This window comes from Notolabrus celidotus, chromosome 23, assembly GCF_009762535.1.
Source record: "Notolabrus celidotus isolate fNotCel1 chromosome 23, fNotCel1.pri, whole genome shotgun sequence".
Classification (NCBI taxonomy): domain Eukaryota; kingdom Metazoa; phylum Chordata; class Actinopteri; order Labriformes; family Labridae; genus Notolabrus; species Notolabrus celidotus.
The window spans coordinates 3397163-3421417 of record NC_048294.1 but is presented as its reverse complement, the minus strand read 5'-3'; the positions used below and the strand labels follow the sequence as shown (position 1 = coordinate 3421417).

Below are 24255 nucleotides of genomic sequence, written 5' to 3'. Positions count from 1 at the left end.
GAGAATTGGCATGAAATTTATTAGTGGAAAAATATTTTTTTGAGTGAAAAAATACTAATTGTTATCATTCCTGTCTTATTCTGAGACACTAAGCTTTAAAATACTGGTCAAATATTACTTAAATAAGTTTTCCCTGCTAATTTTAAGATCACAGTTTTCTAAATATTACATATTATTTTAAGAATTCTTACCAAGCAAATTTTCACTTGTTCTATTGGCTGAATTTTTTACTTAATTCAGGGTAAAAGTACCTTAAAATAAGCATTTTCTCCAGTGTAAAAGAAAAAGCACCAGTTTGTGGATGAAATATCACCGTTGACCTAAGTTAAATCAGACTCGTTAAGATGGACATGTTGGCTGTGAGAGATTCAGAAAAGAAGCGCTCTTGATAAAATGTGTCTGCTGATGTTGTGGTTTTATTTTGCAGCCAGTTACTAACTATCTTAGTTTTACTTGTGATCTGTCCAAGATCAATTATTTCGCATTAACTGTTTTGCTCATAGAGGCGTTTTCTACACTCTTAAAAAAAGGACCTTTTATTTTCAACTCATCCCTGTGTTACTCTGTATTCATACAAAGTTCAAACGTAGCCGCATGGATGTGTTGAAAACGGTTCTTCTTTTTAAGAACGTAAACAGTAGTGCATAGTGTGCTGTGATGCAACAAACTTCAGGCTAATCCAGTCTGGAATTGCACTTCAGTTTCTTGTTTGTTTACTTGACTCTGTAAACAACACTTGATCCAATAGATACCACAACTTTGACATTAGCATCATCATGCTAATGATGATGATTTGTTTTTAACGGCCCCAATCTAAGTGCAATTTCAGCGTAAACAAGGCAATGTGACGATGTAATGGAACACTATTTTGTGTCCATTTGATAAATTGTGTGTGTGTGTGCTAATCCATGATAAAAGCTATGTTAACTCACCTTTAGTTAAATTGATAACCTAGCTATAGAGTCAGAGGTAAGTGAGTTACTCATAAAAAGAAGGGTAAGTTTGATATGTTTAGTTATAGGGATAGACCGATTATCGGCCGGTGCCTTTTTAAAAAATCCGACGACCGATAAGAGATCAATTTAAAACTGGATTATTTTGGCTCAAAATTCACTAAATCACGTGGCAGAAATGACACCGTCTGCAGAAACCGTAGCCTAGCTTGCGTTCCATTTCTCCCTGCCGATACCGATACTAGCCGATCCGATCCCGGTATTGATTTGACAATCTCTATTCCTTAATGTGATGATAGAATCATGTTTTGGCAACTTCAGGCTTTTAATTAAATCCAGTAACCTGTCCGTTTTTTCACACTTTGAATCCATTAAACCAGGGGTGTCAAACTCAATTCAGTTCAGGGGCCACACACAGCCCAAATTGATCTGAAGTGGGCCGGACCAGCAAAATCATAACATAATATGTTTGTATGGTCTTTTTTGCCATGATGAGTCTCACAGTGGGCTTTTGCTCTTTAAGCACTGAGACCTGCTGCGAACACACCAAACACACAAGTTATCCATTCACCTGACACCGAATTTAATGTTTACTGCAAAAGAACAGATAGATTATAATAATGAAGAAGTTAAAGTTGACTATTTTGGACCCCTCAGTTCCAGCATGAACAGTTTGCTTGCTGGACAGTGTTGTATGCAGCGGTGTAGTGCTAGTGTTAGTAGTTAGTGGATCATCTTATAGTGCCCAAAAAAATCTTTATGAATCTCAATCGGATTATGCAAACAGCAAGTCATTTATTTTATCACTTTGAGAAAAAAAGTCCTGAAAAAAAAACAACGCTTTTCAGCTTCTGGTTCACTCAGTCAGCACCATAGACTGTATACAATATGCTGCTCGACTGCTGTCGAGCTATCGTGATGTAAAGAGGCTGGCTGACTAGCCAACAACTACAGTGTTCCCGCCTGTCAGTCAAGTCAGCTGTGCCTCTCATTGGAAGACTCATAATCTCAATATCTTCCAAATTGCCGCATTAGAAAAAAACTCAACCCCTACAGTGTGTGCCGATAGAGCAATGAGCAATCCAGACTACACTGGTCTTTTGTACCAGGCTGTAAAAATGTTTATTTCTACTGTAAAGATCGTCCTGAGCCAGCCTCAAGCGGATCCTCAATGAACTGCAGTTTTTAGCACTTCCACATTGGACTATATTTTATAGACCAGAGGTTGCCGCCTGATCTCGACTGAATTTTGCAAATAGCAAGTAATCTATCTTCTCACTTTAAGAAAAAAAGCATTGTTCAGGTTTTGGTTTACTCCAAGCGGCAAACTCCGGTCTCAAACGATGAAGCCAATGTGGAAGTGATATAAACTGCAATACATCGAAAATCCGCTTGAGGCTGGCTGCAGAAACACGGGAAACCACATAGATATGAATGGGAAAAAGACGATCTTTGCAGCATTAATAAACATGTTTACAGCCTGGTTCAAAAAACGGCTTGGCCCTACAACGCTAATCTCTCTAATGGCACACACTGTACGGGGGGTGAATTTTTTTCTAATATGACGGTTAAGAAGATATTAAGATTATGAGTTTTGCCCATATAAGGACATTACTGACGTGACTCCTGGTCGGGAACACACAGCCATTGGCTAAGAGACTCACACTACGTCACACTCTGCCTAGTTGAGTTCCGCATTACCAATATGGCTGCTGCCGTCGATTTGCTTCAAAACAGCTCTCAGGAACAGATGGGTGGCGTCACGGATACTACGTCCATATTTTATACAGTCTATGGTTTACTCCTATGGTTTGATGTGACCCCCCCAGAGGACAAATCTGAAATAGTAGTTACTTTCATTGAAAAATTCCAGTTAATGCGTTCTCTGTAATTTCTTCACTTTGCAAAGTGGTTCCGCGGGCCGGATTTGAACCTTTGGCGGGCCGGTTTTGGCCCGCAGGCCGCACGTTTGACACCCCTGCATTAAACAAAGGTTTCATCCTTCTTTGCAGTCGGCTACAGCTGACATAAACTTTCTCCTTTTGGGCTTCCATTAGATTTTTCAGAGCGACTGCCATCCGTGGAAACATTACCGCTGCACATGTTGCAAGTTTCCGGCAGAGTTGTTAGCAAAAGAAGCGTGACATGCTCCTAAACTGCAGAGCCTCTGTAGTTATCCTCCATCATGCTGCACCGGGCAAAAATGCACAGACCGGCTGGCGCTGATGTCGTAGGAGACGCACATGGCTGTTGTAAACACAGAAAAGCATAGAACTGAGATGAATAGATCTGCCAGATGGATCGGCACTATATATCGGCCCCTCGTCACCGATATCCGATCTAGCTTTTTGAGTCCGATCTAGCCGATATCCGATACCAGGATCGGATCGGTGCATCCCTAGCTGAGCAGCATCCGTTGTGTCTAGTACAATTACTAGTGATTTAAAACTCATACAACCCCACTTCAAAAACACTGAAATAACCACTTTAAAACAAAGATAAGTGAAAGATTAACATTTCAGTTATATTGACATTTTGGAAAACTTTATTTACTGTAGAAAACTTTAGGGAGATATTTATTTGTTTAAGTTTTCCCTGAACTTTATAAGACATGCTGCTGAGCCTGGGAGCTCCCTGCACTTTTTGTTAGAATGTTAAAACAAAGATGTTTATTGTCTAAGATTAAAAAAAAAAACCTTTAAAATGTTGCAAATCTGAAAAAGTGTTTAATAAAGATATGCTTAAAGCCATTTAGACGAAGTTAAGTGTTGGAGTTTGTATTATTCAAAATTTTGACGCCAATATTTCCCCTTTTACTGCAAATATCGACTATCGGCCTCCTTGACTACTTATAATCGGTATCGGCTCTGAAAAACCATATCGGTCTATCTCTATGTAGTGATACTATCTTATGTTTGTAATAAAACTGTGTTTGATAGACACATTGATTCCCCTCCTGTTGAATACAAACAGATACAGATAATACATATTATCCGTCCACCTCCAGGTTTCCCTGGTCGCAAAGGAGAAAGAGGAGACCCAGGTTTCCAAGGACCTGCTGGAATGAAGGGAACCCCAGGACTGACTGGCACCCCTGGAACACCAGGGCCAAGAGGACCCCCTGGATTGCCAGGCCCAGGAACCAGAGACGGAATCCCAGGCATTCCCGGAATCAAGGGTGGGCTGCTGCTTATTGCCACCATGTATGATGAGACTTAAAGAAATCTGCTTACAATATCAAGCTTACTCTCTGTGATGTCCTTCCACAGGTGAGATGGGTTTCGCTGGACTGATGGGTTTCCCAGGACTGCCAGGTCGCCCTGGATCCCCAGGGTTCCCCGGAGGTAAGGGACTGAACGGAGGGCCAGGAAGAGATGGATACCCCGGCGGCCCAGGATTCCCTGGACTGAAAGGTAGAGTGTCCATTACAGAAATGAGCACGAATGAATAAACGTCCTTCTCTGCTGAGCATTCAGAAGTTAATGGTTGCCACTGTGTACTTGGCAAATGGACTCGTACTTCTTTAGTGCTTTTCCAGTTTTGAGTCTCCCCTGTGTTTTATTTCTGTAGGTGACAGAGGATACCCCGGCCCCCCTGGTCCACCCGCTCTTCCTTCTAGATCAGAGTTCATAGAGAAAGGTGAACCAGGAATCCCTGGTGGCAACGGCCTTCCTGGCTTCCCCGGACCCAGAGGTGACGTCCCTTCTTGTTTATTTGAATCATTAACAGCTGTGACGCCGACGATATCCTCAGATGAGTTGGTTGAGATTTACTCCTTAACTTGTGCCCCGTGTGTCTGCTTTCAGGTGACAAGGGTTTCCCAGGTCTGCCAGGTCGTCAGGGTCTGCCTGGACTCCCTGGTTTTGCAGAACAGAGCAAAGGACAGCCTGGAGATCCTGGGTTTTCTGGGCGGCCTGGAAGTCCGGGCTTCCCTGGACCAAAGGGAGAAGCTGGAATCATGGGATTCCCTGGAACATCAGGACCAAGGGTAAAAAAATCAACAATAAAAAAGGAAAGCACTAAACTTAGGAAACGCTCCAAGTCCAGACTGTGACCTTTGTGCCCCTTTTCTGGTTTCTTTCAGGGTGACGATGGTCCACCTGGTTACAATGGGAACCCTGGAGAACCTGGACGTTCTGGTGGCAAAGGTGAGAGTCGATAGCAAATCACACCCTCCCCCAAAGAAGGTCCTTACATCCAGTCATTGCATTCAAACTAATGCCATGGAACCGTTTACCTGCATGCTGTGTTTCTTAGGTCTACCTGGAGATAGCTATGGGTACCCAGGAGGTCCTGGAGCTAAAGGCCAGCCAGGAGACTCAGGTTACCCAGGTAAGTCTTAATAAATGAGTCCAATTGGCTCAAAAAGTTCCAGGATTGTTTTTTTTCTGTGAAAATATGGAAGCTTTATTCACTCTCGTTTGACCCAAAACATTGGTCAATAAAGATGCCTACTTACCCCATTGATCGTCTCTCCTCAGGTGGCCGTGCTCTTGATGGCGCTCCTGGTGACAATGGTTATCCAGGAGCTCCAGGTTTCCCCGGACAAAAGGGAGCTCCCGGTGAAGCAGGACGTCCTGGAATAATGGGTGAGAGGACCGGCTGCGAACAGAAACAGGAAGACTTTAAACAAACAAACACTTGAAGAAGCAGACTCATGATCAAATGTTTTCCTCTGCAGGCTCTCCTGGGTTCCCTGGGCCAAAGGGCCAAAATGGCTACCCAGGAAGAAGTGGAGCAGATGGGTCTCCTGGTCTGCCTGCGGGTCCTGGAGGTCCTGGAGCCAAAGGTGAGAAAAATATGACTTCTGAACTTTTTGTTTTGAAATGAGAGGAGGAAACACAACAGGAGATACTCTGGGGCTGCAGGGAAACTCACTCTCTCTGTTGTGTTCTCGCAGGTTTGCCCGGACCCCCTGGTTTGGATGGACTTAATGGACTTGGTGGACCTAAAGGCATTACTGGAACCCCAGGCAAGTCTAGAGTCTGCTTGTGCTTTTTCTTTACATCTAGTTGTTTATGCTGATCGTGATCAAGGAGCTAGAAGCAGCCTTGATGCCATGCACAAGAGAAAGGACTCCTTTCCACTGATTGTTATGTGATGTGTTCCATTCTCAGTCCTATCATGTGAGCGATATGAAACAGTCGTCTTCTGTTGCATTGTCACCCAGGTGGGGTCGGAGGAGGTCGCCCTGGTACTCCTGGTATCCCAGGTCTAAAGGGAGAGAGAGGCGTCTCCTACCCAGGAGTTCCGGGTTACCCAGGACCGAAAGGAGAGAGAGGAAATTCAGGTGAGGCAGAATCAAGGAAACTAAAGATTTTAATTGAAAATTGAAATAATGTTTTTTCTTCAAATTATGACCTTTACTTTTTCTTTGGGTCAGGCGGTCCTGGACTCCCAGGGTTCCCTGGACGGCCTGGACCTCCTGGTCCGACTGTTGGATCAGATGTTCCTGGACCTTTGGGAGACCCTGGCCTCCCTGGACTTGATGGAGAGTATGGTAAATACCCTCAGTTCAATTATTTTCTTTTTTACAACACGGTTTCTTTTCCTGTTCCTTTTCTTCAACTCTTCCTTTCCTTTTCTGTATCCTTTCCTTTTCTCTTCTGTCCTATACTAAAACCTTTACTGTTTCCTTTCGTCCTCACACCTAGATTTCTATCCCTTTCTTCTCTGAACCAACATTACTCGTATGTTCCCTTTCCTTTTGGTTCTTTCCTCAATCCAATGTCCTTTACTTCTCTTTCTCTCCTGTTACTTTCATCCCTTTAATCCTTTTCCATTCTGGTTCCTCCTTGCCTTCCTTCCTTCCTTCTCTTCCTTGCCTTTCATCGGTTTCTGTACTGTCTTTCCATCCCGCCCTTCCTCTCTCCTCCTTTTAAACCTTTCTTCTTCTCTCTTCTCCAGGTTTCCAAGGTCCTCCAGGTGCACCTGGGCCCCCCGGTCCAGGTACAGAGCAGGGAGACAGAGGAGATGCTGGTCTTCCGGGCTTCCCTGGTTCACCTGGCAGGAAAGGAGAATCAGGCTACCCTGGAGGCTCAGGACTCCCCGGCAGCTCCGGTTTCAAAGGTGAGGAGGACCTCGACAGATTCATGAAGCAGATATAAAATAATGTTTTTCTGATGAAAAGAAAGATTCTTAAACACCTGACTTTGCATTTCAGGGGAGCGAGGTGAGACTGGCTACAGTGGAGGTCCTGGTCTCAAGGGTTTCCCTGGTGACTCTGGCTTTTATGGAAACAAAGGACCAAAGGGACTACGAGGTAGGAGAAAATTAAAAACATGACGGCAGTAAATCCCTGCCATAACTTTGCTTTTATACTTCATCTCCACCCTCTCCTCCATATTTTTCCCGCTCACACATTTAAGTTGTGGTTTTGCAATCCCTCCTCCCTCACTCCATCCTTCTCTCCTTCCATCCCGTCCATGTTAGGTCCTACTGGTCGTAAGGGAATCCCTGGAGTGACGCTGAGAGTGCCGCCGGGAGACTTCAGGCGACCCTACGGTGAAGTGGGCTACCCTGGTGAAAACGGAATCCCTGGTGGCCCTGGAGATTCCGGTCTGGCTGGACAGCCTGGACGTCCAGGTGAGTGAGGAAGCTGCCAAGATGTTTAAATTAATTAAGAAAGAAACACGATCATTAGGAAATATAAAAACAGACATGAAAATAACGTCTTGTGTAAAACGCTGCAGGTCCCAAAGGTCGTCCAGGTGCTGCTGGCAAACTTGGCCGGACTGGATCCGGTGGTCTGCCAGGACCTATCGGTGACTCTGGACCTCCTGGTTTCCCTGGACCCACTGGAGAACAAGGTCAGTAGTCAAATCTTTTCTATTTTTGTCAAACAACCTCTCCCGCAAATCTCCCCTAACCTCTCTAAATCTCCTCGCCTCCTCCCCCTTCAGGTCTTCCTGGTACAGTTGGTCGTCCAGGTTCTCCCGGCGGCGTTGGCCGCAGTTACAGCATCGGCTACACTCTGGTGAAGCACAGCCAGGACTCTCAGGTGCCCATGTGTCCTCAGGGCATGGCCAAGCTGTGGGATGGGTACAGTCTGCTGTACGTGGAGGGGCAGGAGAAGGCGCACAACCAGGACCTTGGTATGGAAACACAAGTGGAGAACATGGTGTGGGTTAGGGTGCTGCAAAGAGGCAGAATCACACCAAAGCACATCAAATGTCCTCATTGACACTTCACATGAGCCTTGAGGAAACTTTTTATGAAATTATATACAAAGACCCAACTCAGTCCAGCAATGAGCAAGAACTTAGAAACTGTAGCAAGGGAAAACTTCCCTTTCACAGGCAGAAACCGCAGGTAGAACCAGACACATTGGTGGACAGCCATCTGCTGAAACCAGCTGTGTTCACAGAAAGAGACAGAGACATAAATAAATTCTAATATTGTTTAGGATAACACAGGTAAATCCAAGTAAGGAAGAACTTCTCAATCACAGGCAGAAACCGCAGGTAGAACCAGACTCATTAGTGGACGAACATCTGCTTTGAACAGTTCTGAACATGAATGCACAGAAAAACTAAATGTCTCCGTCTTTTCGTGTCTCCAGGTCAGCCAGGGTCTTGCCTGCCCAGGTTCAGCACCATCCCCTTCCTCTACTGCTCCCCCAATGAGGTCTGCTACTACGCAAGCCGCAACGATAAATCCTACTGGCTCTCTACAACGGCACCAATCCCCATGATGCCGGTGGCTGAGGAGCAGATCCGACCCTACATCAGCAGGTACAGTATGCTCAAATCAAATGTAGCAATGTGGCTCAGAAGTCAAAATGCTCACATGCAAGTTCAGGACTGCAATAACACACACACGCGTGTATATTAAAACTGGTCTTTTTATCTGCAGGTGTTCTGTGTGTGAGGCTCCAGCTCATGCTGTGGCGGTCCACAGTCAGGACACGACAATCCCCACTTGTCCCCCCGGCTGGAGGAGTCTCTGGATAGGATACTCCTTCCTCATGGTAAGCTTAAGACTACTGATGAGCTTTTTTTTCCGAAGATGTGCAGATTCTCTGGAACAGGACAGTGCAAGCAAATTCTTAAAACCAATCCACTCATCCACCTCGCAGTACTCCTACACTTGACTGCTGTTTATCCTACTGTCACAATGAGGAAGTACTGTATGTGCAGAGCCGAAGAAACTATGAGCATGCCCAAATTAAGGTTATGAGACGGATTAGAGTGAGTATGCTTGGCTGAAAAGGTTAGCTTTTAGGTGGGATTTAAAGGTGCTGGGAGAGGTGGAATTTTGTAAGTCCAGGGGGAGAGAGTTCCAGAGGCGGCTGAAGGCTCTCCCCCATGGTGGTCAAGCGAGCAGGTGGGAGGGTGAGTTGGGTGGAAGAGGAGGACCTGAGACTACGGTAGGGTGGGTATTTTTGTATGGAGGAGGTCAATGAGGTCCTAAGGAGCTCGGTTGTTGATGGCCTTGTAGGTGAGGAACAGAATCTTGAAGATGATGCTGTATTTGATGGGAAGCCAGTGGAGTTCCTGCAGGACAGGTGGGATGTGGTTGGTGGAGGGGGTTCTGGTGATGATGCGGGGAGCGGAGTTTTGAACCAGTTGAAGTTTATGGATGGATTTGTCAGGTAAACCAAAAAGAAGGGAGTGTCAGTGATCCAGGGGTAAGGTGACCTAGGAGTGAACCAGAATGGATGTACTGAGTAGAGATAAACGTCTCTAAAACCTTGTAAAACCTCTTCTCTGCAGCACACAGCCGCTGGCGCCGGGGGTGGCGGTCAGTCCTTGGTGTCTCCTGGCTCCTGCCTGGAGGATTTCCGCGCCACACCATTCATCGAGTGCAACGGGGCCAAGGGCACCTGCCACTACTTCGCCAACAAGTACAGCTTCTGGCTCACCACCGTCAATCCCGGACAGGAGTTCGTCTACTCGCCAGCGCAGGAGACCCTGAAGGGAGGCCAGGAGCGATCCAAAGCCAGCCGCTGCCAAGTCTGCAGCAAGATCTTGTAGTAGGAGGCGGGAAACGTCAGGAGGTGACATCTTAACACCTCAAAAGAAAACAGAAAAGAGGTGTTGATTTATGAGGAAATCCACAAAAAAGAACATGTGACTGACTGAAAACGAGCCCCCTCTCCTGCTCCACTGATGTTTCAGAAATCAGAGTTTTTGATCCGCTTTGCGAATGAATGGCTTGTTTTAAAAAATAAGGAAGAGTTGGAGGGAGGGAATGGAAAGAGAAGGGCTGCAGTGTGAATGCTCTTCTCTAGATTATCACTGACAATGGTGCTATTGTTTATGTCCTGTGTTTATTATGTGTCTGTTTTCTCGTTACGGTTTTTTGGCGAGAATCATTCTCGGCTACCTCGGAGAGTGCCACCCCCCTTTTGGATAGCACTGCACCGCTTACACACCCCAGGGCTGGACCGTCTACTTCAGACCCGGCAGATCAGAGAGTAAAGTCAAACATTGCAGCGTTTTAAAGGTTCTGTCCATCGATTTTGTGAAAGAAGATGACGTAGCCAGTGTGATGTCAACCACTGGTTTGAGGCTTAACCTCTGGCATTTTTCACCATCACTATTTCACCATCATTTAAGTCATTAGCTAATGTGATCTATAGTGACCTAGCATGTCCACTGCTTCGCTGCATGTTCACAAAAAGAGATAAATGTTTAAAAAAACATCAGTATGGACAGAAAAAGCTTCAATTTGATCATTTGGATACCTCTGTGTTGCTACAAGTCATCATATTGATAAGAATATGAAACATGAGAAGAGACGGGTATAACTGCTGAGTCACCAGCTAACGCTAGAGCTAGCTAAAAGTTTCTTGTTTGATAAAAATGATAAAGAAATCCGGTAAAACAGGCAAAATGTCTGCAAGTAAAGTCAGTAATCAATTGGATGAGGTGTTAGCACAGCCTTAGTCATCAGCTAATGCTAACAGTAGCTGGGTTAGCAAGATGCGCCCTCAGCTCCATGGTATTCATTGGGCTGCTGATTTTGGCTAGCTAATAAGGGTTCAAACGCCAACTTCTCACTAGCATGGCAGCCACGCTATGAAGTACACCCTGCTTTATCATCTGCCTTACATTGAATTGGACCAAATTAACAAAGTCAACATCACACTGTCTTAAAGAGGACTTGAAACTAGCAAATGGAACCCTTAAAGCTGGGTTTGCTAGTCAGATTTAGATCCACTTTTTGTTATACAGTTTAAAATGATCTTTATGTCCCGATGGCAATCAATAAATAATGTGTTCTTAAAAAAGAGCGGGAAAAAAAGCCGCTTTCTACAGCCTGAGTAAACCTGGGAAAACACCAACCAATCCCTGCCATCAGGAGCCAAATGATGAAACCAATCAAATCCCGTCCTGAGGACATGCTCCATTCAAATTCATGCTAGTTTTCCGTGACTACCAACCCTAGCTTTAAGTATCCAGTGGACTTGTCCCTTTAGGTGTCATAAATATGTGGGAAACGAAAAACCAGATCCGACTAAGAACCGGTTCCAATTGATCAATTCCATCAGAATTGTACACCTCATATGTTATCGATTCTTCTTAACGATTCATTTCCCAGCACGATGTCACGTCACGGTACGTTACATTATGTCACACACTCTGGGACGCAGAACTCCTTCAACAATGTGGAAATTCAAAGTATTATCCTCCGGGCTCCAGGGGCCACATCCGGACTCACGCGGCCGAAAAGGAGGCACCGAGAACGGGTAAAATACCTGCGCGACGACCCCTGGAGGAAAAGCGTTTTTTCCTCTCCAAATTCAAAGTCTTCTCATCCAGGCTCCAGGTCAACCTATTGTTCAGTATGTTAAAGTTGAATATGTTCATGTTCAATCTTGTGCAGACAATTTGGGGAAAAAATTAAATGACTGTGTAGAACTACTTTTTTTCCCCTTCAAAAAAATACTCAGGAGAATTGATAAGGAATTGGATTGATAAGCAGCATTGACAATGGCATTGACATTGATGAACTCTTATCAATTCCCACCCCTAGTCATAAAGCTCAAAAGCCCTTCTACATTAGCTCCACTTCAAAGACCAGGAGGCTACGTCCCCTTCTTTCATACAGTCTGTGGTTTAATCTAAAATCTTAACTATGGACTTTGACGTTTTTATTTTCTTAACTGATCCAAACGAAGTAGACGACCACCTCACCTGGTTCAAGTTCAACTCTTTTAAGTGAAACACCCGCCATTAATCTACGCTCCTTTTGTATTGTCTGCAGACTACAACCACTTTAACTGTAGTGATGTTATACAACTCTTCACATATTACCAGTGCTGTCCTGTAACTTTATAATGCATGTTTAATATGCCTCTGTATTATGGTGCTACAAATACCCTGACAGTTGACTTGAAAGGCAACATTTTCTTTACATAAACTACATGCAATAGAACGGATAAGCCAGGATTCTCTATGATGCTATAACAGAGCCTCTGCAACATCCAGCTGTAGTGTTACACTTATATATTGCACTGATGTAAACTCAGATGGGTAACAACAACAACAAGTGATGTCATTAAAGTCAAGTAAAGAGGCAAACGGACTCAACGGTTCCACCTTTGCAGGCTTTCAGATGTACATTGTGACCAAAGTAGTGTTTCATGTTTTCAGTTCCACGTTAAACCTTCGCTCTGATTACATTCAAACACACAGAAAACCAAACACACACACACACACACACACTCTCTGATAGATTGTTAATTATTGCTGTACATAGATAGTGCTTCCTGTGTTTCCCAGCGACGTATATGTTAGATCAAAAGTCAATTATTCTGTTTTTATTTTCATTTTTTTTTGTTTCCAGTTTGTGTCTTCTTCTCTGTCGTCGGATTAAAAAGAGGAAGAATTTACTCGTTTTTTTTAAATCAGAAGTTAAACTGGTTTAGACTTCTCCTCTAGTTTTATGATCCTTGGGCAGCAGAAGCTACTGGGTGACTTGTAACCACTATGACTGCTGGGTCTCTCTGCTGGTAGCACGAAATTTATGTCCCATTTTGACTTCTTCTGTTTTTATTTCCTCCTTCTTTCTTTGTCTTCCTCTGTTTTGTTTTGTTTTGTTTTGTAATCTAGATTGTAATTATTTTACTTAAGTCATGATAATATCCCCTGGTTTTATTTACTGCAACGGGAGGGACTGGGAAGATAAAGATGTGTACATTGAATATTATGGGGGAAATGCCTATAGGATGATGTTTTTATAAGGAAAGTATATTGTATTCTCTAATGGTTTAACAGAACAGATTCATCGTCAGTTTGGTCTCAACCCCTTTTTCATGCAGATTAAGTGCCTGGAGTGACAGAAAAGATTTCCTCAAAGAGGATCCGTAACAATAAGGAAAGTGGTCATAACATGTCTGTTACTGTTAATTGTATTTTTGTGCTCACACACTTTGAAATAAAGACTCTAAACTTACTGAAGGTGTCTGATTCTCATTGTTTTTTTTAAGGTGGCTGGGAAGTGCAATGCAGATTTCTAAAGGATGAAACACAATTTACAAAGTTGGAGACAAATTCTCATTTTGGAAAACATTTTTTAAACAAAAACAAACACTTTTAAAGAGACGGGACATTTTTTACCAGTCCCGAAACAAATTTATAAACGGCAGCTTCTGACGGAAAGGGAATGTACCAACAATTTTCAAAATAAAAGACATATGTAGTATGAAAATGTGCAACGGCCATATCATGTATATTTTACATTTTCCACTTTGGGATTTTGATTAGGACTGATAAGAGAACACCTAGAAATGTGTTTCTGCCAATCATGGCTGTATCTGATTTGGAATTTCAAAATAAATGTAAATGCTCCAATGGCTTTTATTTTGAAATTCCAAATCAGATTAAGCTGTGATTGGCAGGAACACATTTTGAGGTGTTCTCTTATCAGTCTGAATCAAAATGATTAGGGTTGTGATTAGGGTTAGGGTTAGGGTCTGGGTTAGGGTTAGGGTTGGGGTTGGGGTTAGGGTTGGGGTTGGGGTTAGGGTTAGGTTTGGGGTTAGGGTTAGGGTTATTGTTGGGTTAGGGTTAGGGTTATTGTTGGGTTAGGGTTAGGATTAGAACCAGAACCAAAGGGTTAGGGTTAGGGTTAGAACCAGAATCAAACTCAAGCAAAGAGAACCTGAACCAAACTCAAGCAAAGAGAACACAACCAGAACCAAACTCAAGCAAACAGATCCAGAACCAAACTCAAGCTAACAGAACCAGAACCAAACTCAAGCAAGCTAAACCAGAACCAAACTCAAGCAAGCAGAACCAGAAACAAACTCAAGCAAACAGAACCAGAACCAGAACCAGAACCAAAGTCAAGCAAACAGAACCAGAACCAGAACCAAACTCAAGCAAACAGAACCAGAACCAGAACCAGAACCAAACTCAAGCAAACAGAACCAGAACCAGAACCAAACTCAAGCAAACCAAACCAAAACCAAACTAAGATCAAAATCTGGTTGGGAGGGATAGTGTTGACATTCGAAGTCCCTCTCTCCAGAGAGATGTTTACTCCGTGACTACCAACAGCAGCAGCTTTAATTTTGCCATATTAAACTGACAGAGAAGATTTAGTATTGATATAATTTATTCTTTTTTCAATTTTTTATTGTGTTTATTTGATTTTTATTGTTATTCTGTTTTTTGTTTTTTTGTATCGTTTTGTTATTTATCATTTACTATTTATTCATTATTTATTTTAGAGAAGGTAGATTCTAACTCCCTGTGGACACTCCATACCACTAGGTGGCGGTAAAGCACCTAGAGGTTGTTTGCCTACTGCCAATAAAACCAGAGAAGAAGAAGAAGCATCAAAACAACAACACTGCTAGCTCCGAAGGAAAGCGACTATTACTTATTTCTTCTTATTTGGGACCTATAAACAGGTGAGTGAAGGAATATAAGATCTTATTTTACTTCATATCATCTTTTATAAAGTTGTCAGATCTTATAATCCCCTTTAACAGCTGAGAGAGAGACGCTAGCTCGAGAGCTAACAGTACCCCGCTAGCTTATTAGCTCAGACGGCATCACTAACACTTCATAAGGTTCTTATTCTAGAATACTCTGAACTTAAAGTTTTCATAGTGAGGAAGAGGTGATCCTGTGATAAACTATGCTGTTATCTTTGTCATTAAAAACCAGGTAATGCTGCAGTTAGCTGCTGCAGCCACAGGTAGCTAGCTAGCTCGATCAGCTGCTGTTTAACAACATAAATCCAGAATTCAAGCGACTTTGAGGCGATTAAAGGTGATTTTGAAACCAGGAGAAGAGATTAATGGGATTTCAGATTGCTGTTTCAGGATTTGGAGGTTCAAATGTTGCAATTTAAATGAATTGTACTAGATATGCACAGGTCTAATAGGTGCTAACTAAGCATGTAATTTCTGTCCCCCATAATGTGTCAGAGATGTCCCCCAGAGCCTGAGATAGAAAGGACAGATGAGGAGAGAGAGCCAGCACATTCCTGTGGTGCACAGTGGGCTCCTCCCTTCACTGATGTTTCATTTAGCTAGCCAAACAGTTAGCTCAAGTGTCCCAGAGTAACCCCCTCCATGCCAGCTCCTACTGTCCATCATATCCACCATCAGAACACCCCAATTTAATAACCCAACTCATACAGTACTGCCACATTCAACAGACCCAGGCTCCGTACATGCACGCTCCAGGTAGTGTCAACACTGATACTAACTGCTCTACCACCTGGCCCCTCGCAGCCCCCACCACACAACACACAACAAGAAGAGTCTGCAGCTAGATATTAGAGGACAAGGGGGGCAGAGCCAAGAGGAGATGCTGGTCTGAACAAAAGGCAGAGATGCCTCTTAATGTTGCAACCAAGCAGCAACCTCCTGTCTCAAAATATGAAGCCCATGTGGAAGTTCATCAAGTGTCCACTTGAGATTGGCTGCAGAAACACAGAAAACCACATACACACCCATTAAAAAAAAGAAACATGTTTACAGCCTGACACAAAAAACAGTTTAGGTCTGAGTAGCTCATTTCACTAGGGACACACACTGTATGAGTTTTGCCCAAATAAGGACATTGCTGACTTGATTGACAGGCGTGAACTCTGTAGCTGTTAGCAAAGAGGCTTAAAGCCCGCCTCTTTATGTCACACTAGCTCGGACGAAGTTAGGTTGGCTTCAAAACAGCACTTCAGGAGCAGATTGGTGACATCACGGACACTACGTCCATTTGTTATACAGTCTATGGTTACAACCCATGTCATGAGCACATCTGCATCCCTATACCATCATGTGACTCAATAACAAGCCAGGTTCCCGGGAGGGGACTACAGCAGGGGTTCCCAAACTTTTCAGCCCGCGACCCCCAAAATATAGGTTCCAAAGACTCGAGACCCCCACTGTCCCTCAAAGTGATTGAATGTGGCTTCATTTAGCTGGTCTGCAGAAAATGACCCTACCTATATGAGCATGTGTCTGTGTTTCCTGTGCCGTTATGAATGAACCTGCTGCTACTGATGCTTTGATAATTAACTGTTCACTAACCCTAAACTTAGGAGTCATCTGGAGAAAAAGAAAGACAGGAAACTCATTGCATTTTTTATTTTTAAGGTTTTATTTCAAGTTTAGCTACTATTTGATATTTTTTACTATGATGGATAAAATCTACTATTTTTAGATCATTAAAAAAAAATAAACCTTCCGGAAGACATCTTATTTGTGTTTTGCGACCCCCCAGGGGGTCCCGACCTGGACTCCTGGACTACAGGACAGTTTCCCACTTTGCCTCAGTTGGTCTTAAATACAGAATACAGAAGTTGCTAGTGTTTCTGGATGATGTTTATGTATGGTTGTAACATAGACAGTGTCTTTTAGAAGCCCATGCAGTGATTTCCACTACAGAGTCATGTCTGTTTTCAATATAGCGCTGCGATCACAGCCACCCTATACTTTTTTCTTCAGCCTTGTCCCTTTTTGTCAACATTTTACACCGTGTCCCAACTTCTTTGGAATTAACATTTTTGATCAGCAATTTTACAGCATTGTATTTATTTTTTTCCAACACTAAATTTGAGTAAATCATCATAACTTTGTTATCAGAATTAAATATATATTAAATCAAATTAAATAAATATTTTCAAGGTGAATCTTTTTCTCTGTTTTCCTTCAGATGTTTAATTTAAAGGTCTCAGCCTGTGATCATACCCTGAATCTTAGTGTCTCCTGTAAACCTCTAGAGGGCGCTCCTTGATCATCCTCACTTTAATGCAGATGGAGGTTTATGGGCAACTCCTCCCTTTCAAATAGATCTGGTCTTAATTCACCTTATAGAATGAACACTGATATTATTTAGATATCTGTAACACTCGTCCACTTCCTCTCTGCCGCAGGTACGCTGGAATTTTCTGACACCCACTCGGACATGTCCTATGTCTTCATCAACGACTCGTCGCAGACCAACGTGCCTCTGCTGCAGGCCTGCATCGATGGAGACCTGCCGTTCGCCAAGCGGCTCCTCGAAACGGGGTGCGACCCCAACATCCGGGACAACCGGGGCCGCACGGGCCTGCACCTAGCCGCCGCTCGGGGGAACGTGGATATTTGTCGCCTGCTGCACAAGTTCGGGGCCGATCTGTTGGCGACGGATTATCAAGGGAACACGGCGCTGCACCTGTGTGGTCACGTGGACACCATACAGTTCCTGGTGTCCAACGGGCTGAAGATCGATATCTGGTGAGAGGCGTCTATAGATATTTATGATGATGACATTCTTCCTCTCTGGTTTCCAGTCCTAACAGCTCTGTGCGTTTCTGTCGTCATGTGTTACAGTAACCACAACGGATCGACCCCGCTGGTGCTCGCTAAGAGGCGTGGAGTCAACAAAGACGCCATCCGTCTGCTGGAGGGACTGGAGGAGCAGGAGGTGAAAGGCTTCAACAGAGGGGCTCACTCCAAACTGGAGACCATGCAGATGGCCGACAGTGAGAGGTGAGAGTGATGAGGATCTGATCAAAGAGATGGAACTGAGAGTAAATCTGGTAAAGACTTTCATCTTAATCTGTTTGAAGTCTGTCCTGAAGATCAAAGTCTTTAATCTGTGTAAAAACACACTCTTAAGCCTGGTTGATACTTCTTTGTTGACCCTACGCAGCAGGATTTAAGCACTACATACTTCTGCATCAATGTGACCATGACACGCCGCAATACTCCTCTGAAACGCTTGGGGGCAGTGTTGTCTCTCTGATAGTCCGGTCGCCTGTTTCTGGCCCGTTCTCTGGTTACTTTTTCACAGAGATTCAGAGCGTGTTATGTTAATTTACCCGGGACTTCCACCAGATCCTAGTCCGCTCCGTCTCTGATCCGCTTCAGTCCAGTTCTGTGCTCTCTCGTCCGTCAACAACCACAGGTTGCGTTTTCAGAACGCAGCCCAGAGCAGGACTGCCAGACAGCTGGAGTCATGTGACCGATGTTTTTCCTGCGGTAATCACTGAATCAAGGATTCTCCTCCTCCTCCTCTCCTCATCCATGTTGTCTTTCTGGTCCTCTGAAAACCTATGACCTGTTGACTCCAGGCCTGGCTCCGCTCATCATGACGCTGTGTTGTTGTAGTTAAGTGAAATAAGATCTGTTGAGATTGATGCATCGTGCTCCGGCATCCGGCAAACATAGAAGTCTTGCGTATCTGATCCGGAGGGTTCCGACCTGCCGGGTCAGAGACGCAGCCGGAATGCAACGGAGCGGATCTAGTGGAAGTTAACACATTGACTAGAATAGAAACCTATCAGATCCGGGGCCGTGACGGACGGACACGGATCTGGTGGAATTTGGCCGTTCGAGCTGATACATGTTGTCCGTGACGTTGTTGGCGGCATAGTTTTGTATTCTCCCCCTGGAACAAATCGGTTATGGAGATGTTCAAAGTTCAAAAAAGTTCAAAGTCTTCTTTGTTGTCAAAAACTGCAGTATGCACCAGACATACTGAGGATTTGATATCACGTTTCTCTCTCAGACCCTAGCAACGACAACTACAGATACACATAGGAAAGCTAGAAAAAGATAAGAAGTAAGCTAATAAAAATATTAAAATACAGTTTAAAAACAGTACAAAAACGTTGCTATAGTGCAACTTAAAATCAAAGTGAGAGTGTGTGTTTCAGTCCTGAGGATGACAGACCTTAGCGTTGATTTGGGGGGGGGGGGGGGGGGGGTCAGTGACCGGGTTAAGTCTGTGAAGGGGGCACTATAGGAAGAGGGGGCAAAACGGGGAGAGATCAGCATCCTGACTGCCTGGTGGATAAAACTGTCCCTCAGTCTGCTGCTAGTTCTGGGCCCGGAGACTGGGTAGTCTCCTTCCTGATGGCAACAGGCTGAAGAGGCTGTGAGACGGGTGGGAGGGGTCGCCCTGCTATGCGGCCCCAGGGCTTTTCGGGTGAGGCGGGAAGAGTAAATGTGGCGCCCAGCTGAGCGTCTTCAGCCATCTGAGTCACACTGAAACATGCTTTAAACTTAAAACACCTCCCTGATAGCGGAACGAAACATGAGACCACATGATGTTTGTTCCACGTGATGGAAAATCAAAAACATGAATGTGTGCTCGACTGAAGTCTTCACAATCAGTTAATCATTACTCGATTCATTGTTAGCATCCTTAACTGGCAGGAATTAGAACAACAACATACAGTATCTCACAAAAGTGAGTACACCCCTCACATTTCTGCACATATTTGATTATATCTTTTCATGGGACAACACTGAAGAAATGACACTTTGATACAATGTAAAGTAGTCAGTGTACAGCTTGTATAACAGAGTAAATTTTCTGTCCCCTCAAAATAACTCAACACACAGCCATTAATGTCTAAACCACTGTGAACAAAAGTGAGTACACCCCTAAGTGAAAATGTCCAAATTGGACCCAAAGTGTCAGTATTGTGTGTGGCCACCATTATTTTCCAGCACTGCCTTAACCCTCTTGGGCATGGAGTTCACCAGAGCGTCACAGGTTCCCACTGGAATCCTCTTCCACTCCTCCATGATGACATCACGGAGCTGATGGATGTTAGAGACCTTGCGCTCCTCCACCTTCCGTTTGAGGAGGCCCCACAGATGCTCAATAGGGTTTAGGTCTGGAGACATGCTTGGCCACTCCATCACCTTCACCCTCAGCTTCTTTAGCAAGGCAGGGACCGTCTTGGAGGTGTGTTTGGGGTCGGTATCATGTTGGAATACTGCCCTGAAGAGGGGGAGGGGGGATCATGCTCTGCTTCAGGATTTCACAGTACATGTGGGCATTCATGGTTCCCTCAATGAACTGTAGCTCCCCAGTGCCGGCAGGACCCATGCAGCCACAGACCATGACACTCCCACCACCATACTTGACTGTAGGCGAGACACACTTGTCTTTGTACTCCTCACCTGGTTGCCGCCACACATGCTTGACACCATCTGAACCGAATAAGTTTATCTTGGTCTCATCAGACAACAAGACATGGTTCCAGTAATCCATGTCCTTAGTCTGCTTGTCTTTAGCAAACCTTTTGCATCAGCTTTAGAAGAAATGTGAAGGGTGTACTCATTTTTATGAGATACTGGCCACTCCATCACCTTCACCCTCAGCTTCTTTAGCAAGGCAGGGACCGTCTTGGAGGTGTGTTTGGGGTCGTTATCATGTTGGAATACTGCCCTGAAGAGGAGGGGATCATGCTCTGCTTCAGTATGTCACAGTACATGTTGGCATTCATGGTTCCCTTAATGAACTGTAGCTCCCCAGTGCCGACAGCACTCATGCAGCCCCAGACCATGACACTCCCACCACCATGCTTGACTGTAGGCAAGACGCACTTGTCTTTGTACTCCTCACCTGGTTGCCACCACACACGCTTGACACCATCTGAACCGAATAAGTTTATCTTGGTCTCATCAGACCACAAGACATGGTTCCAGTAATCCATGTCCTTAGTCTGCTTGTCTTTAGCAAACCGTTTGCATCATCTTTAGAAGAAATGTGAAGGGTGTACTCATTTTTATGAGATACTGGCCACTCCATCACCTTCACCCTCAGCTTCTTTAGCAAGGCAAGGGCCATCTTGGAGGTGTGTTTGGGGTCGTTATCATGTTGGAATACTGCCCCTGAAGAGGGGGGGGGGGGGGGTCATGCTCTACTTCAGGATTTCACAGTACATGTTGGCATTCATGGTTCCCTCAATGAACTGTAGCTCCCCAGTGCCGACAGGACCCATGCAGCCCCAGACCATGACACAACTTGTCTTTGTACTCCTCACCTGGTTGCCGCCACACATGCTTGACACCATCTGAACCGAATAAGTTTATCTTGGTCTCATCAGACAACAAGACATGGTTCCAGTAATCCATGTCCTTAATCTGCTGTCTTTAGCAAACTGTTTGCAGGCTTTCTTGTGCATCAGCTTTAGAAGAAATGTGAGGCGTGTACTCACTTTTGTGAGATACTGTACACTCATGTTACTTTGTTCCTCAGACATCATTAATTGTCTCGTTTGTACGGCTTGTTGACTCTGTTCTCCTCTGTCTCTCTCAGTGCAATGGAGAGCCACTCCTTACTCAACCCCAACCTGCAGAGCAGCGAAGGCGTCCTGTCCAGCTTCAGGACCACCTGGCAGGAGTTCGTGGAGGACCTGGGCTTCTGGCGGGTCCTGCTGCTGCTGGTGGTCATCGCTCTGTTGTCCCTGGGCATCGCCTACTACGTCAGCGGGGTGCTGCCTTTCTCCACCAGCCAGCTGGAGCTTGTGCACTGAGGGAAAGAAGTGACAAAGAAGAAGAAGAAGCATGGGTTGAATTAACAAGTGAACTTGTGCTTTCTGCTGTGTATACAGAAATCCACATTTGGCCCAGTTCCTGTTCTGGGCTCTGGGGTGTAGACCAGGGGAAAGCATCATAATGTATTGTTGATGAAATGATTGACAAAAAAAGAACAAAACACAATTTCCCAACTGGACGAAAAAGCCCTTAAACCCCTCGTTAATCTTCTGTAACATATCCCTTCTAAACGAATGATAGTTAACGCTGCTCTGACGTCGGTCATCGACTCACATGATGCTCGTGTTTTTTTCTTTGATGCAGTTCTTTGAGGACTTTCCTTTACTTTCTGTTACATGCAGTGTATTGCCAATTGTTTTGTACATCTTTCTTTTTCTTAAGTGTCCGATATTTCACTCGTGTTATTTATCAAACGTGTCGTTTTAATTTGTCCTTTATACCGTTTTACCGCTTTTCTTTTGTCGTGCGTGTCATTGAGGAGCGTTGCCTCGTCTGATTGGACGAAACCATCGCCGCAGCTTGTTAAGACATTCCCCGCCTGAAGCATGAAGCATCTTATTCTATCGGCACAATGCTCTTAAAGTGTAGGATCATGGCGGCAGGTTATTACTCCTTCTTTTGACCTTACTGTCCCTGTAAACCATGACTATGTAGATTTTTTTTTATTTGAGGTTTTCCATTGTTAACTTTCTCTGTATGATAACACATTAAACTGTCATTTAAAGTGGAACATGAATAAACGTGTGTATCTACAATGAGAGGACTGACTTCTTTTATGTCACATTTTGACATCTTTTATCAGGAACAATTCATTTATCAAACATTCAAACACAGTTCTGTCTGCATTGATAGCCTAGTTCAAGTCATCTTACAGCCAAATCTTACAAATTGCTGAGTACACATGAGGTTTCACTTCCCTTATATAGCGCCAAATCACAACAAATGTTCTCCTGAGACTCTTTCCAAACAGAGTAGGTCTAGACCGTACTCTATGTTCTATTATTAACAAAGACCCAACATCAAGACCGGATCAGATCCAGTCCCATCTTACAGACAGGACTCAGTCTGATCTCATCTTAATCCACCATGAGCAGAGCACTTTGCAGCATTTAGCAAGTTACAGTGGCAAGGACAAACTTCCTTTAACAGGCAGAAACCTCCAGCAGGACCAGACTCATGTTAGACACACATCTGCTGAGACCTACCGTGTTGGAGAGAGGGAGATGAAAAGAGAGAGAGAGAGAGAGAGAGAGAGAGAGAGAGAGAGAGAGATGATAGAGGTGAGACGGATAGTAGTAGTTGTATCCAGAGGAACCTACGAGACAAGGAAGCTCAGGGACTCCAGAAAGGTCAATGGTTAGGAACTTTAATGGGACAGGAAGAGAGAGGGGAGACAGGGAAAGACAGAATCCCAGTGTGTCAGTCTAAGCCTATAGCAGCATAATAAGACCTGGTCCAAGTCTGATCCAGCTCTAACTGTAAGCTTGATCAAAAAGGAAAGTTTGAAGCCTACTCTTAAACGTAGAGAGGGTGTCTGCCTCCTGGACCCTGACTGGTAGATGATTCCAAAGGAGAGGGGCCTGATAACTGAAGGCTCTACCTCCTATACTACTTTTAGAGACTTTAGGTACGATGAGCAGGCCTGCATGTTGAGAGCGTAGTTTTCTTTTTTGTACCCGGGACTTCAGCCCGCGGTCGAAACGCAGACAACAATGGGGGCACAGGAACCTTTTAGTGAAGGGTAAAGTAGTTCCACAGAAGGCAATTTGTACTGTTTTATCGTGCCCTCTTGGGTTAGATAAAACCCATAAGATAAAAAATTGTTTCTTTCGGACATGAGGACACTGAGTACACCCCTGTCACATGGTAATGTCTCCTCAAAAGACAGTTTTGCCCACCTACCCTGAGTGGACAAAAGGCATCCACAAGTGCTGATGTACTGTATAATAGGACTGGTGTTTTAAAGCACATGGTCATTCGGTACTATTTGGTACTCTGAATCAAAGATTTTAATTCAGCATTTTAACTTTCCCTGATATTCCTGAAGAAAAACATGTCAATTCCAAGCCAGGAGCATAAGCTGTACTTTAGTTTATTTAAAGAGATTTACCTTATTTGTTTTAATATTTAATACTTTCATTTGGGAATCGCTCACTTTCCATTTCTCTATAATTGTTCTGAAATTTTCCAACAAGGTATTTCTGTACTGTGATTTTGAGGGTTTTTTTGCAAGGTGCTGAAAAAGTGGGCAGTGGTTTTATTTGACTTCCAACACACCTTAAAAATGAAAAAGGATTACTTTGTTTACAAAGAAATTAAAGATAAATAAATAAATAAATATGCAACTGTCCATATCTGAGAATTGAAATAAAACAATAGTTATTTAAATTTTGAGAATCTTGAAAATTGTTAGAGAATCGGGAGTGAATTGTACTGTGAACCAAAAATCAGGATTCGAACTGAATTGGGGGTTGAGTGTATCCTTACATCCTTAGTTAACACTTATAGTGAGCAACCTTATAATGTAATTTAGCCAATCACAGGTCATTCTGATGTGTC

General features: G+C 44.0%; 2 protein-coding genes across 2 annotated transcripts in view; both read left to right on the top strand.

The window, feature by feature from the left end:
- The window catches only part of col4a6 (collagen, type IV, alpha 6), a 169921-nt gene extending 156565 nt beyond the window's left edge, over window positions 1-13356 (top strand). The window contains exons 32-50 of the mRNA XM_034677072.1: window positions 3961-4131; window positions 4223-4366; window positions 4524-4646; window positions 4760-4941; window positions 5038-5101; window positions 5211-5285; window positions 5435-5542; window positions 5635-5742; window positions 5854-5925; window positions 6124-6243; window positions 6337-6453; window positions 6861-7022; window positions 7117-7215; window positions 7386-7538; window positions 7646-7762; window positions 7856-8047; window positions 8515-8686; window positions 8808-8922; window positions 9668-13356. Of these exons, the coding sequence (XP_034532963.1) occupies window positions 3961-4131; window positions 4223-4366; window positions 4524-4646; window positions 4760-4941; window positions 5038-5101; window positions 5211-5285; window positions 5435-5542; window positions 5635-5742; window positions 5854-5925; window positions 6124-6243; window positions 6337-6453; window positions 6861-7022; window positions 7117-7215; window positions 7386-7538; window positions 7646-7762; window positions 7856-8047; window positions 8515-8686; window positions 8808-8922; window positions 9668-9928 (2555 nt within the window). The 3' untranslated portion in view covers window positions 9929-13356. The remainder of the gene's footprint in view (window positions 1-3960; window positions 4132-4222; window positions 4367-4523; window positions 4647-4759; window positions 4942-5037; window positions 5102-5210; window positions 5286-5434; window positions 5543-5634; window positions 5743-5853; window positions 5926-6123; window positions 6244-6336; window positions 6454-6860; window positions 7023-7116; window positions 7216-7385; window positions 7539-7645; window positions 7763-7855; window positions 8048-8514; window positions 8687-8807; window positions 8923-9667) is intronic.
- Window positions 13357-14686: 1330 nt separating this feature from the next.
- ankrd46b (ankyrin repeat domain 46b) lies at window positions 14687-22454 on the top strand. The gene is made up of 4 exons (XM_034676956.1): window positions 14687-14817; window positions 17292-17634; window positions 17731-17889; window positions 21458-22454. The coding sequence occupies exons 2-4, from the start codon at window positions 17324-17326 to the stop codon at window positions 21672-21674; spliced, it is 687 nt and encodes a 228-aa protein (XP_034532847.1). The 5' UTR covers window positions 14687-14817; window positions 17292-17323; the 3' UTR covers window positions 21675-22454.
- Window positions 22455-24255: the final 1801 nt, after the last annotated feature.